The 15,655-nt window shown below is 45.2% G+C and overlaps 1 protein-coding gene across 2 annotated transcripts in view; it reads right to left on the bottom strand.

Annotated features, from left to right (window-relative positions):
• Window positions 1–15,655, bottom strand: part of XKR4 (XK related 4) — a 430,931-nt gene that overhangs the window by 10,715 nt on the left and 404,561 nt on the right. The window contains exon 3 of one of the 2 annotated variants that reach the window (XR_008420066.1): window positions 3,445–6,946. Coding sequence is in view for 1 of the 2 variants with exons in the window: in XM_019421324.2 (XP_019276869.1) it covers window positions 6,000–6,946 (947 nt within the window). In the remaining variant the exon portion in view is untranslated. Of the gene's footprint in view, window positions 1–3,159; window positions 6,947–15,655 lie in introns of those variants that run through there. The other variant, XM_019421324.2, reaches the window with a different exon arrangement.

The raw sequence follows: 15,655 nt of genomic DNA, 5'->3' as shown, positions 1-15,655 counted from the left end.
CATCTAACCTTTCACTCCAAGGAAAGATTCCTCAATTTATATGATGGGTCAAGCCAACGGCATAATAGTGTCAAATTTTGGGAACTGCAAGGCATACAATGTAGAGGAAAATTATGGCAATGGGATAGAATCATGTCACTTCAAAGGTCTGTTGATCTGTCTTTCCTCCCTTCCTCCCTCTCTTCCCCTTTCCCTCCCTTCCTTCTTGCTCTCTTTCTTTCTCTCTCTGGGTGTCAGAGTAAGTACTGGGGTTTAGTTATTTCTCAGATGACAGCACAGAATGACATGTATAGAATACAAGAGAAGAACTATCAGGTTAGCGTCTATTTATCTCCTCCTTAAATGTACAGTAGGGCCATGGAAGAGGACAGTTGTCTAGAATGGAAGAATAGCACTTACCTATCTACCATTTTTATTTTTAACTTTTCATTTTGGAAGACCTCTTTGACTTCCTAATGAAACTTGCTCTGGGAAATTTCATCATCAGACCATGATTTTGTTTCACGTGAAGGCTTACCAAATCAGAAGTAGATTTGGGTGGGAAAATGTTCCTTGGTCCTCTCAAAAAATCTGCAGTAGTTAAAAAGTGTTACGAGTCGTGTTCAATTCTCAGCTCCACGGCTTCCTAGCTGTGGGAACTTTGGCAATTTTAGTATCGCCGAGCTTAAGTTTTGCCATCTGTAAATGGTACTTAATTCATAGATAGTTGGGTGGATTAAGTGAAATCGCACAGGCAAAGCTCTTTAGCACAGCACTGGGTACACGGTAAGCTCCCCGTCGTGGTAAGTTACCGTCAATATGGGGAACTGAGCTGCAAGAAAATCTAAGGGAAACAAAAATCACCGAAGCAAAAATTGGAGTTTGCCAAGTGTTTCTGACATATTATGGTCAGGATACTATTTGTGTGAGTAAAATATTTTAGCAAAAACAATTGGACATTTCAGGGACATCCAACCATCCCTCACGGAGCAGAACATAGGCCACAACAGGTTGACTAAAGTTTTCCATTTCTGGATTTGACCATGGCATGCGATATAACAGAAGTCTGATTTCTTTTCTTATCGAGTCTAGAGAAAGAGCTACAGATGGATGATCAAACAACGTGATGCCTTAAACACTCAAGGGAGAGCTTCTGAACCCCTCATTTCTGTGGGCAAATGGCTGTTTGCCATTTCTTCCATTTTGGCTTTCCGCTGTGAGCGCAGCCTGTGTTCGAGCTAGCCTAATTGCTACAATTAACAAAATTAAATGGCTCATTGTGTTTTTATACAATTCCACCCACATTCTGCGGAGTTTCACTGTCGAATGAGTAATCCTGTTGAGACTGTTGATCACAGGCACACGCTAGTCTTCCTGCGTGCCCATTTCTAGGAGGGCGACTGGACAGGACATGCGTGCCCAGAGAAAGCTCTACCGTGGACAGTGCAGCCCCTCTGAGTGAGCAGAGGAGACGCAACCCAACGGCCGAGCTCACTTCATAGCCTGATACAGGTCAGGGCCGGAGACTCGGAAATGGAGGTAAGGTGCTGGGTGGGGGGGTGGGCGCTAGAAGGGAATGGCCCATCCTTAGCCATATTGGAATGCCCCAGCTTCAGATGGGGAAGAGGGGGGTTTTGAGTCACAAGCTGGCAGAAGCAACCCTTTTGCTTGTTTTCAGGAGTGACACCGGATTGCTGAAGCTAAAGGGACGTGAGCTGATGTGCTTCCATTGCTGGATGTATAGAAACAACCACCTCAGTTCTGCTGTGTTTCCACCATGCATTTCAACCATCCTTCAAGCTATACTTCTGAAAGACAGTCTGAGCTGTTTGTAAACAGGCTTTAAGGAATTCTCCTTAGAAACATAAAAATGCAGGCATATCATCCAAGCTTTATATAGAAACAGTAATGGCTAATGGCGAAGATGTAGGGGACTGCAGAGAAGCACATATGTAGTCTAGAAAAAGGTTCATTAGGGAAAAAAAATGGATCCTCGTCTACACATTGGGGGAGAACTCGCTCCACTCAATGGCATTTGGCGCGTTTAAAGGCAAGCGTGCAATCTTGCACAATTCCTGGTGAGGACACAAGAGTTTTTCTTCGCTCAGTTCGATCGGTTTGGAGAAAGGAACTTTGAGATGATTCAAAACTATTCTATTCAGCTGCTTAAAAGATGAAATCTTTCCGGAGTGAGACAGCTTATTCAAGCTGAAAGCGTTAAATTGCACCTGGGTATTGCCCACAACATCACAAGGATGTTGACGTCTTATAGACAGGGACTGTCAGCTCGGGCCAAAAAGGAGAAGGAAAATATTTGGTCAGTGCTATCACGTCACTTATGCATAGAGCAAAAATAAATCGGGCATTTAGGAATTAAGCATATATACTTCATTATACTTTGCTCTTCAGGTTATCTTTGTATTTTATATTGTGCTAATACTCGAATTGCATGTGCTTGCCAAGTCAGTAAGAGAATTTCTTTCGTTCGTTGTGAGTAGTAACTGAGCGTCTGCAAAGTCAGTGTCACCGAACTAGCCTGTACATAGTTAAGTAGGACAGCGTCAACGGCTAAGGGAATTGAAAAGACAAGAGTCATTATGGGGGACCAAACTGTGACTTACATGGAAAAAATTTGTTTTCTTCCACGCGAATACTTAAAAGTCTCAGTATGTGAAGCTACGTATGTTCTTTAATCTTACATGAGGTTTCATGTCGAAATGCTAATTTGAAAGTGAAAGAAAGGTATAACATTTTCTTTTAGAAAATTTTATGGTCCAGTGCAAAAAGGGAATGCTAAGCGCAGGACCCCTTCCCCGGCCAAGAATCCGAGTAGACTCAGGCACAGGAAGTCTGATCCCACAGAGAAAGAACCCAGCACTTCCAATCTGGACGCTAACCAGAGTATTGTTCGTTTTTGGATTCTCCAGTTACTGTCCGTGGAGGGTTTCACGGCAGATTGAAAATGAAATCTTAGGAAGAACTAAAACACAAGCACAAAAATCCAACTTTGTTCCTTTGTACATTGACAATGTCTCTTTAAATCCTAATACTTTAAACTCTCTGTTATCTGTGTATCTAGCATCTAATAACAGTTCTTGTCAGCGCACAGCCTGAGGGCCCTGCCGTGCTCTTCTCAATCATGGAAACAAGATTAAGTCATGATTTTCCTGGGAGGTTGAGGGTTCTTGGAATCTGAAGAAAGTTTGGAATTTGTGGTGGAGATGTCAGTTACTTAGCAAGAACTTTTGACTAACTAAAACATCACACTCTTCAAGTATGTTGGACAACAGAGTATGTCCAGTATTTGGGAAATCACGGAAAGATGCAGATTTCTTATGCCCTCCTAAAACTGCATTCTGACCTCCAGGACGAAGCACAGTACATCACTGTTGATTCACATAGCACTCATTTTGACTCTTAACGTGGTAAAGGAGGGATCAAATTGAGAAATAACTCAGGACTTACATGACCGAGGAGTGGTGGGGCCTGCTGAGTTTGTGTCGATTGACGCTGTAATTGTGATCTGTTATTTACTCGTGAAATCAAAGGTACAGTTCAGCTGAGCCATTCAGTTTCCAAAGATCATCACTTACAAGTCTTCTTGGAAATAACGAAGCTAATAACTCATGGTCCTGCACAAAGATGAAGAGTTTTTGCCAATGTAATCACGTTTTCCTTCCACGATGGGGGGCGCAATGTTTTCACCAGTCACTGACAAGAAGAGCGTCTTCCTGGGCCTTTGCTGGCGACCGGGTAAACTTTTCACATCCGGACAAAAGATCATTGTTTTTTAGTGGCAATCTTGCTTGGAGGATGAAATCATGGAGCACTAGGGAAGCATGTCGAGCGATAAAAAGTCATCTATTTTGAAAACATTGCTCTGGGGCTTTGTACCAAAAGAAGTCCTAGGTTGAGCGCTCTGCCATTTCCTGTGGATGTCACGGGGACAGCAGTCTCTGTATGACCCACCCATTACAGGTGGTGGCTCTAGAACTTGACTATTTTAAGTGGATTGGACAGTCCAGATAACCGAGCAATGAAGTTAAACGGACCTTTCCCCTCTCTCTCTCTCTCTCTCTCTCTCTCTCTGTCTCTCTCTCTCTTTTTAGTGACTTGGACTAATATTTAATATATCACTTGGGTTAATATAAAACCAGGGAAGGAAGTTTAAGACATCTTCCACTGTGGTCAGGTTCGTGATAATGGATGGATGAAAGTAATCATTTACAGCTTTCACATCCTGGGAAACGTTGGCCAGTCTTGACAAGCCCTTTCTAGGTAAGCTGATTCTCTCGTCACCTGATATTCTGATAGCACCCCTGGCCAGGTTCCTGGGGGCACCAACACTGCAAAGTAGGGTGATCTTCCAAGAGACAGGTGTTCTCAATCCGCTGAGGCAGGCTGATGGAACTTGTGGACCAGTTTCGGACATCCCAAGGAATGATGACGCTTAAAGTATTTTAAACGATTCCAGGTCTATAAAAAAAGTGATGATGCCTACATGTATACCCTATATTTTTTTATTACAAAAATATTGAAATAATCCATGAGTTATTCCACTCTGCACCAACTATAAAAAAATACTATCAAAGTTTGACCGGCACTTTTAATGCAACAAAAAGCACCATGACCGAGGACACTGGGAACAGAAAGCAGGGAACGTTTACTTGCTGTACGGAGGTATTTAAAACCCAGAAGTTTGTTGTAAGAGTGCGACGTTACAAACGATTCAAATACAAATCTTAGCTGGATCGAGTGATAAGCCCTCAATCAGTTGGGAAGGGTTTTCTCGTAGCATGGTCACTGCATCGTCTGCTCATACTTACTAGAAAGGGTCCCAAAGCCTCTAAAAGACACATCACTTTGACCTTGGATTGGGGGGGTGGGGGTGGGGAAAGTCTGTACACAGTGGGGAACTTGATGGTGCACTCTCACGTCCGCGTTTTGGGCGGCGGGGGTGGGGTGGGGGGGGCTCAGGCCACTCGTTCTCAGGTGTTTGGGACTTGCACGTCAGTCCTGTGGTTGGACGGTGTTTGGCACTAGGTGGGTGTGGCCCGGCACGTGCTCACACGGAGCCACGCTTTTCCGCATCTTGTAACATCCGGGTCAGCCTGTCCCTCTTCTGCCCCTGCACTTCCATGCCAGTGTGAGCCGCACAGGCCGGGAAATCTGACGCTCGTTTTGCCTCGTTTTTCCCGTGCTTCCTCTTCAGGGATTTATTACACTTCTGCAACTGAATACTGACTCGCGATCACCATTTCGTGTACCTCCCGAACTTCTCGAGCTCCTTGGCCTTGTCAAAAGCCACAGATGCGCTGCATAGGATTTCTGGCAGAAAGGATGTTCTCAACGGAAACTTTAAACTAAAAGACAAATCCTGAAATGTGTGGAAAACGAACCATTCCATTGATTCTAATACACATGTAAACAACAGTTGAGTTTGCTGTCCACTGGGTAGGATTTTCACACATGGTGTCAGTTTCCGAATGAGAATGGTCTATGATTTCTTTTCTAAGTGGTACTATTTGTGTTTTTTTCCTGGAGTCTTGAGGGATATGTTCTCTCTCTCTCTCTGTTTTTATATTCAGAATCAGAGCTTTGCATCAAGAAAAATCACCTAAGCTGTTTTGACAGAGGACTGGTGCCGTGTGTGTATTAGCAGGTGTGTGTGTGTGTGTGTGTGTGTGTGTGTGACTGAGTAGATTTTTCTGCAAAGATCAGTTGACTCCATCAAAACACCCTATTGATTGGAGGCAACATTTTCCGTGATAATTGTACCCTCTGGTGGACACGCTGAGAGTGGACAGGAGGGCTGGTAGCAACGAGAAGTCCTACTAAGCCGCCGTGTTCCCTTCAGCTGCTGTTTGGAAAGGAGACCACAGCAGGGCAGCCAGCTGATGGGCGGTCACACTAAGCGCATTACAGCTCTCTGCCCTGGTCTAGGACGGAGTTTCGTTATTGCCACGGCCCCGCTGTCACCCCTTCACCTGGAGGTTGTGGCCCCTCCAAAGCCTTCTATTTTATAAAGTGGTTTCATACTCCAGCCGCTCCTGAATAAGGGCATCATCTTTGTACTGCAGCCTTGGAGGAGACGGGGAACATTCAAAGGCTAAGATGGCCTTCCGGAGGCTTCGGTCCAAAACGTGTCTCTCCCACGCTGGGTACCTATTCCTGAACAGGTCAATTTTAATGACAGATTCTTCAATCCGTGGTGGGCGAGACGATGGGGTGGACGGGGCCGTGGGCCTCACCTGAAAGACAGGGACGCACCCGTCCCGCTCTGCAAATTTCTGGTCGCGGTCGCTGGCGACGCTGCGGTTGTTGGAGATGGACCGGAGCGTGCTCGTGGCCACCTCTGGAGGCAGAGTGAAGGCGGCGACTGGGTCCTCACAAGCACAGCTTGGTGACTGCCCGAACCTGGGTCCGTTGGGGTGAAAGAAGGCATAATACATCAGCATAAAAACGACGCCAGTTAAAAAGCTGCTGAACACCACACACAGCGCCGGGATGGCAAACGCGTCTGCGATCTGGGGAGCCTTGTAGAGGTACCAGAGGGCACTCAAGGCTGTATTTTCCAAAAGAATCACAAAGTAGTAGATGAAGAGCCTACAGCGAGTCCTGCCTTCCTTGACGTTGAACCAGCTGAAAATGTAGATGATCCCCACCACCATGTCGAACACAATCTCTTCCCATTTGGTGATACAGAATTCTGTCTCACAGTGTACGATCCAGAAGGTCATGATGCACCAGTGGAGGACGATGAAGATCCCGAAGTAGAGCTGGAAAACCGAGGCGAAGAGGGCGAAGGTGATGACTCTGGCGGCGATGGTGAAGAAGTGCCAGCAGAATTGGATGACGACGGCCATGTAGCTGATGGGCTTCTTGTCGTCTCGAGAGTCCCGGAGGGCCTTCTGGTAAGAGGCCAGGGCCCAAGCCAAAGACACGAGGGAGGCCGCCGCAGTGAAACCTACGAAGGCAAAAGGGAAGACATTCTGTCAAAAGTGAGATGCAGTGCTGTCCCCTGAAGATGTCACGTGGAGCTGGGAGCTCGGGACAGGCTAACCGTGACATCGGCAAAGCTGTCCGTGTCTTTGAGGTTCGGTTGGGCTCAACGCTCATGGGGGTCCTACTGTGTGTCTTCGGTGGGCCCCAGTCGTATGGAGAAGTCATGCAGTACAAAGGGAATGCTGCTCAAAACCAGACAGGGGTGTGGGATCTGGAAATGGGGTGGCGGGGTGGGGGTAACTTTCCGTGTGCTGGAAATAAACTAAGGAGGTAGTTTTGTGCAGTGGGAAAATAAACACGGACTGGGGAGGCTGACAGAACTGGGCTGCTGTTTCAACTCTGTATGACTCTGGACAATCACTTCAACTGGCGTCCTCATCTGCAAAGTGGGTGATCTCCAAGGTTCCGGGCGGCTTTGAGATTCTGTGGATGAAAGGGATAAATAATCACCAGAAACTGGGGGGGACGGGGAGGGGGGGAGACAGCCGGTTTACCTTCCTGCTTCTGAACAAGAATGAAGGCACTTCACTCACAAAAGAAAGTTCACTCTTTCTTACAAATAGGAGTCCATAAAACCTTCTTGGCAATGTTTCCTGTGGCCCCTGGTATGCAGTTTGTCCTAATAGAACCCAGATGTAATTCTCCCCATAGCTTCTGTCTGTTCCTTACTGCCCTTCCCTTAGAAGAAGATGTTTCTCTTAGAAGAAAGATGGCTTATTCTTTCATAAAGATGCTACAGAAATCACCTCAACTCCTCCTATCATTTTATGGACCCCCTTTGGTTAGTACGCTCTCCAAAAGTGTGTCTGCAAGTTTCTAAAATGACTTGTATTATTTCCCTCCACTTTTGCTGCTTCTCCTGTGTCCGAAGCATCACCCGAATGGTCCAGACATGGACAGAGCTCACCGGGAAAGGCACTGGCCTCCTTCAGGAGACAGCCCTTTGGGGGAATTCACTTGGCCACTGAAATGTTAGTCAGTCTGCATACTACTCAACAAACTGTCACAAGACTTCCAGCGGCCACTTCTCATGTCCAGCCCCAATCAAGTTAGCAGAATGCCCAGATGTGCCTCCCAATCCTCAGTTTTGGTTTTCTGGTTCTGGCCAGCACAAAACACCTTCCATTACCATAACTCTTGGGCAGGTATGGCAATACTTTAGGTCAGTTCAAGGCCAGTACGCAAAGGAGGTTTTAATACTACAATTTCTTTTCTTTTTCGTGTGTTAAAAAAAAATTTTTTTTTTGCTGCTTTCTTTTTTTCTTGGTTGTTCGGTTTTTTAAATGATAATATAATTTCTATGAGGTAGAAAACACCTACACCAATTGTAAAGCAAATTTGGAAGTGAAAACAGAGGGTAGGAAGAAAAGTTAGAGAAAGAAGAAGGTGCGACAAGGGGAAGCAAAAGGTCGTGGAATGACGACTCTGGGAAGGACACCCTTAACCGTCAGTTGAGGACTGCAGACCAAAAGGTTGTGCCATTTTAATGCCAACCCCTTTGAGGGGCATAGAAGCGGCTCACGACCTCGCTCCTTATCTGCACCATTTGCCATGGTACGGATTGTTCTCGAGTGTATTCCTTGTGCGTGTACGCCGTGCCCCAGGGCAGGTGCCACACCGGAAAGGTCCTTTCTTTTTCACCCCCCGCGCTCGCGCACAGCGCCACCTTCAGGAAGGCGGCCACATTGTCGGGCAGGTGGATAAAGCGCGAGGCGACGCGGGGAGTCAGAACCATCAGGGTTACCACTTTTCACAGGCGTTCTTAAAGGCTGTTTTACAAAGAAGTGATAAATAGTAAAAAAACCAAAAACCACACCTTACGTACGCCGCATCGTAAAATCATCCGTTGGCAGATGTAAACCAATTGGAAAACGGACTGAGTCCAAATTCCCCGGGAATCTTCACCCCTTTTATTCCACGTCCTAAGAAAGCAATCCAGCCTGCTTCAGGACACTCCAGGAACTTGTTAAGGCAATATTCTGGCAGTAGAAAAGTAGGTTCCTCTCAGCTTTGCTCTCAGCGTATCTTAACGATTTAAGACGTAAACTTTTTGCCTATAGCGGAGGCCGATTTCCTGTCCATTTAGGACCGCTCCCTTCGTGAATTCTCTGCTTTAGCAACAATTAGAATTTCCCTGGTTCATTTGAGGTTTTTTTTTTTTTTTTTCCTTCTGCTTAGCAGTTAATTTTTATAAGACAAATAATAGGCCTGGACGGAAGATATGGGGCAACCTCAGAGTTATTCCTTATTAGAAATTCACACCCCCCCATGAAGTGCTTAACGGAAGAATTGCAAAAATAAAAATAGTACGTTGAACACCTATATACTCTTCGCCAGGATTGTCATATGGCTTCCTTTGCTTTGTCACTGCCCACCCCCACCCCTCTTTTTCTCTCTGAACCATTTGAGAGTAAATTGCGTGCATCTAGGCTGCTATGGTCTGAATGTTTGTGTGCTCCCACGTCCCCCTCCCCATTCATGCGTTGAACCCCTAGCCCTTAAAGATGATGGTATTAGTAGGAGGGGCCTTTGGGAGGTGCATAAATTATGAGGGTGGGGCTGTCATGGATGGGATTTGTGCCTTATAAAAGAGGCCCCAGAGTGCTCCCTAAATCCCTCCTGCCACCTAAGAATACAATGAGAAGTCTTCAACTCAGAAAACAGCTCTCACCAGACCATGCTGGCCATGATCTTGGACTTCTAGCTTCCGGAACTGTGGGCAATACATTTCTGCTGTTTATAAACTACCCAGCCTGTAGTATTTTGTTACAGCGGCCCCAAAGGACCCAGACAATGGTCCTTTACCCAATTTCCTATGAATAGGGGTTTTCTTTTAGATAACCAAGTACATTTGTCAACGTTAGTGAATTTAACATTGATACCATACTTTTTTTTTCTAATCTACCGAATCCACTATCAGTATTCTAATTTCATCAGTTGACTTGAACAACGCCCATCGTAGGATTTTTCCCTGCGGTACAGAATTGAGTCTGGAATCGGAGATTGCGTTTAGTTGTGTCATCAACTTAGTTTTCTTTAATCGGGCATATTTCCACCGACTTTCTTTGCCTTTTTGATATTGGCATTTTTTTTGGAGGCACGGTACCTGAAAGAAAAGAGTGTGCCTTGTTTTGGGTTTGTCTGTTTCCTCACAGTTACTTTCAGGTTAGGCCTCCCGAGCCAGAATATTACATAAGTGACACTGAACAATAATTCTCCCCCGACACCATTAAGATATTAAAATATAAGGATTCCTTCAGTAGTCCCAAGAAGCACGTAATGTGTCCGTCAGCATTTTCTTTGAAAGTAATGAATAGCGTATCAGTTATAAAACTTCACTCTGAAATCAAACTCTCCAAAACAGAGGACTCAGTGGGATTATATTATTTATTAAAATGTTAAAATAGGTGATAAGACCTCAGAGCTTGTCTACTGCAATGGTCTATCTTATAGAAGCGAAACCGTTTCCCTCGGTGAGGTTACATGATTTATCTTCCCTCGTTCCTTCCCCACGCTGGTTTCTGATGAAAATTATCCTGCCCCAAAGCGAACCCCCTGCGTCCTGGAGAAAGGACCCTCTCAGTTATGCCCTGTCTCTGTATTCCAGCCCTGCGTCTTCAGGAGCGCAGGATCCCCAGGGATCACAAACAAATGACAGGCCCCCTTTAACCTCAAGAATCGCTCTTCACTTGATTGAATCTCTTCTTTTTTTTATTCCACACCCTTTCCCATTTTCCCTTCTATTCCTCGTTTCTTGTTTCTCCATTTTTATCGGCTCCTCCTTGAGATTACTGGCACGGGCTGGGATGCTGGCCCTGGGCCTCCTCCTTCTCAGCCCCTCCCTGAGAGACTCCACACCTCCTGAGTTTCCCAGTTCTCAGCAAACCCATCCCTGAACCAGACGTCTCCAGCCCCAGAGCCGTGTGTCTCATTATCTACCCGAGCACCCCCAGGCCTTCAGTCTCCGTGTTCCAGGTCCACAGGATCGGACACCTGGAGGGATTCTGGCTGTAGATGACAGTGTTTGCTTTCTCGTGGAAAGAAGACAATTCTTCTTCGTCTATGCTCCCTGTGGTTGGTATAGCGCCCTTCTCAGAATGCGAGAGGACGTACATTTCCGGAGAGGCAGCCACAGTTCTAAGAAGGTGATTTTGTATGCAGCTTGCCTGAGAAACACCATATTGCCAAGCCATCGGAATCCAAGAGGTCACCACCTGTGCCCTTTGGGTGTGTTGCATCTGAAGGGATCCAGAAGCAACCACCGTGGCATAACAATTATTTAAGCTGAAGGCATTTGAGTTCCTGGGATCTCCCCCACTTTTGAGAAGGCATTTGTCCTCCCCGAAGTATCCCTCTGCCCCTCCCCATTCCCTACTAAGGTATATAAACTCCAGGGTGCCCGGGTGGCCCAGTCGGTTAAGCGTCCAGCTCTTGATTTTTGCTCAGTTCGTGATCTCATGGTTCAGGAGTTTGAGCGTCCCATGGGGCTCTGCACTGACTGCGGAGCCCGTTGGGATCCTCTCTCTCCCTCTCTCTCTGTCCCTTCCCCTGCTTGTTCTCTCTCTCTCAAAAATAAACTTAAAAAAAAAAAAGAGACATAAACTCCAAATTCTAATGACGTCCTCAAGTCACATTTCCTTGTGAAAACCTGTGTGTGCACAAAATGACAATACGTGTCCCCCATCTTTACACACGTGATTACATATGTAATTAAATCTGCATTTTGTCTTGCTAATCTGCCCATGTAATTTGCAGGCCCTCAAACAAAGACCTAAGAGGGCAGAGGAGAAGTTCGCCTTCCAGAAAACCTCTGCCCGCCGGATTGATTCCGGTTGACCCCGCGTGTTTTTGTTTTCTCACTGCAGCCCAAACAACTGATCTGACTTTGACTAAAAGGGTTTAATGATCGTAAAGTCAGTGTGACAGTTTATTCCATCATTTTGAGCTGAATGTGTATATTTGGATAAGATGTGGCGAGGGGGACGTAACACCTTTGGAACTGTAACCCGAGAATTTTTATTTTAAAACCTCTAAATGGGGTGGGGGTTCTAGCTTCTTTCTTTCTTTCTTTCTTTCTTTCTTTCTTTCTTTCTCCTTTCTTTCTTCTTTCTTTCTTTCTTTCTTTCTTCTTTCTTTCTTTCTTTCTTCTTTCTTTCTTCTTTCTTTCTTTCTTTCTTTCTTTCTTCTTTCTTTCTTTCTTTCTTTCTTCTTTCTTTCTTCTTTCTTTCTTTCTTTCTTTCTTTCTTTCTCCTTTCTTCTTTCTTTCTCCTTTCTTCTTTCTTTTTTCTTTCTTTCTTTCTTTCTTTCTTTTTTTTCTTTCCTTCTTCTTTCTTTCTTCTTCCTTTCTTTCTTCTTTCTTTCTTTCTTTCTTTCTTTCTTTCTTTCTTTCTTTCTCTTTAAATCCAAGTTAGTTAACATTCTAGCTTCTGAGATCCGTGCACTTGAATAGTCACATACATTGCTTAGCCACTCAGACTAGTGTTTCAGAGGAAGTCTTAGATGCTTCCCCATATTGAATAAAGATTTTTCTCAGAATAAGGGTTTTGAGTCTGATACTGTCTCGGCGGCTAATTAGCATTTCAAAGGGAATGGATAGGAATCGATACTGGGCTGTCCAAGTGAACAACAGTTTTGACTTTCTTCTTTCTTTTCTCTTTGCTTTTTACGGATGTCCTTTTCCCCTGATGGTGTTTCCGTGTCTCTTTTGTGTCTTTTTCTTCCTTCTTTTTCTTCTCCTTCTGTCAGTCTGTCCTTCACCCCCGCTTTGCGTCTGTTCTGTCCTTTTTCCGTCTTTTTGCCCATTTCCTGCTCCCATCCGACATGATATGGAGTTGAATTATTTTTTAAAATGTAATTGTATTCATGAAATAATGTTTGGGGTTGCCCAAATGTAGCTTCCCAACTGTTCTGAAAACTCAAAATAAATTCAGAATAAGAAAGGACCGCTCTGAATCCTGTGGCTTGGCTCCAAATCCAGATTTGCTTTCAAGGAGTTCCCACTGAAAGGATTCGTCACTGCTAACCTCTGTTTTTGTTTTTTGTTTGTTTGTTTGTTTTTATTACAAGTAACTTGCTTTCTTATAATCTTCCTCTAAGTAGGACCTAAATGCAATCTTAATGACAGAAGTAGAAAATCTGTATATTTTATTTAGGATAAAAAACAGGTTGGTGTATGGTTGGTGGGGGGTGGGGAGGGGGGCGGTTGTGGGCAAAAGCTCTATCATCTCAATGTAAGCATTTCCTTTCAGAAAGAATGGAAAGAATGGGGCTGGTATGGAATATAAGACCCTTGGGAATATTATAATGCAAAAAGCCATTTTGATTTGGGGACCTCTAGACTAGGAAGGGGCTACTTCTGGCCCCCAGCTGTAAATTTGTTCTCTCTACAAACATGTTTTCATATCAAGTGTCCCGTCCTCTTCCTTCAGAGCATGTATCCTGGTCTAAAATTATGTTCGATTTTGTGTTTTGTTTTTTTTTTTTTTAATTTTTTTTTCAACGTTTTTTATTTATTTTTGGGACAGAGAGAGACAGAGCATGAACGGGGGAGGGGCAGAGAGAGAGGGAGACACAGAATCGGAAACAGGCTCCAGGCTCCGAGCCATCAGCCCAGAGCCTGACGCGGGGCTCGAACTCACGGACCGCGAGATCGTGACCTGGCTGAAGTCGGACGCTTAACCGACTGCGCCACCCAGGCGCCCCTCGATTTTGTGTTTTAATTTATTTAATTTTAGTGTCAATTGTTTAATTTTGATTTAATTTAATTATTTAGTGTTTTTTTTTTAAATTATTTTTTTAATGTTTTTATTTATTTTTGAGACAGAGAGAGACCGAGCATGAGCAGGGGAGGGGCAGAGAGAGAGAGGGAGACACAGAATCCGAAGCAGGCTCCAGGCCCCGAGCTGTCAGCACAGAGCCTGACGTGGGGCTCGAACTCACAGACTGTGAGATCATGACCTGAGCTGAAGTCGGATGCTTAACCGACTGAGCCACCCAGGCGCCCCAATTGTTTAGTGTTATTATTAACACTAGAGTGGACCTTTAGGTAAGGATAAGTATCTGTCTTCTTTACCTTCCTGTCCTCTATGGGCCTTGGATGGGTTGTGGCATATGTTGAGAATTGGCACTTGGAAGGGTGCCTGGGTGGCTCAGTCAGGTGAGCATCTGACTCTTGATTTCGACTCAGGTCATGATCCCAGGGTCATGGGATCGAGCCCCACGTTGGGCTCCAGAAGAGATTCTCTCACTCTCCCCCTACCCCTCTCCCCTGCTTGTGCTCTCTCTCAAATGGAAAAAAAAACACACACAAATAAAATTAAAAAAAGAATTGGCAGTTAGAGGGAAAGAAAGGCAGAAGAATTCGTAGAAAGGAAGGAGAGAGCAAGAGAGAGGAAGAAATAGAGAGGAAGAAGGAGTATTTCAAATATAAAGTTGGAACCACAGAGAGACTGAAATATTCAAAACATGTGCACAATTCTTCATGGCTCTCCTATTCTGCTTTGCAATTTCAGTCTGAGCTGCAAATGCCAAAACAGTGTGAAATAAAGTCTGTGCTCCTGTCGTGTCGTTTGTGGCCTGGGTGTGAACAATTCTTGGAAATCCCCAGAGAACGCTTCGTAGGATTTATAGCCTAATTCCCCAGATGTAGGAGGTTCAGGGAATTGAACCAAGGGCTCTAATTCTTTGCTTCTTCAACAATCATAATGAGCCTGTCTCTTTCCTCCTTCTTAGGGAGGGCAATCACAGCCCTTCCCCTGCAAAAGGCCAGCCGAAGCTTACTGTCTCAGGGAAACACCTGGCCAGTGGCCCGTGTTTACATCCAAACTGCATTTTTAACTTAAAACATTCATTATTATGTGAAATTTCAAGCATATGCAAAAACAGAAGAAATAATACAATGGGTGTCCCCTTCCTGCAGCGTCAGTGAACGGGCGCTTAGTGATTCTGGAATCCATCACGAGGGAAGACGACTTGCGCCAGCAAAGACGCCCGCCTCTGGATATCTCCTTGGGTCCACTCCTTGCCGAATCGGACTCTTCCTGCATTTGCCCTTTCCTGAATTCGCATTTCCCTCTCCTGACCGAGACAGCAGGGCTGTGCCGGAAGCGAACTCACTGATCACTGAGGTTTTACCAACACATTTTGCGAAAGCCTGACCCGGGAGCTCTCACAGCCCCTTGACCTCATCTTGCTCCTACCTCTCTGCACTTCGGACGCACTGCCTGCCCCGTCTGCCTTCCTCAGCTGCTAAGACTGCATTTTCTTCCTGCAGATGGGAAATGCTGGGCTCACCCTTGAAAAGCCACTTCTTTCCAGTGCATCCCTACTCCTCTTTGTAAGCATCTTTCCTTAGGGAAGTCTTTCCTAGCCTCCGTCCCAAGTCCCGTCCCTTGTAAGTGCCCACGGCACCTTGTGTTGGTTCTTAACGCCACACCTTGGCACCCTTGCTGTTGTTACACATTCGTGTGGGTGATGATGTACATGTCTCCCCAAAGGGCTGATCTGTATCCTGTGGCTGACTGCTAGGTCCCTGACATCGGTCACTCTCTTGTGTATTGATTTCTGAAAGCAGTACATTTGTCACCCAGTCCCTGCTCTCATATTGTCTCTCTCTCTGCCCACTGTCTTGATTGCACACATCTTTTTTAAAAAAGTGTTTGTTTGCTTGTTT

This window comes from Panthera pardus, unplaced genomic scaffold (assembly GCF_024362965.1).
Source record: "Panthera pardus isolate Hobbes unplaced genomic scaffold, ASM2436296v1 HiC_scaffold_7, whole genome shotgun sequence".
Taxonomy (NCBI): Eukaryota; Metazoa; Chordata; class Mammalia; order Carnivora; family Felidae; genus Panthera; species Panthera pardus.
This window is presented reverse-complemented; position numbering and strand designations above follow the sequence as displayed.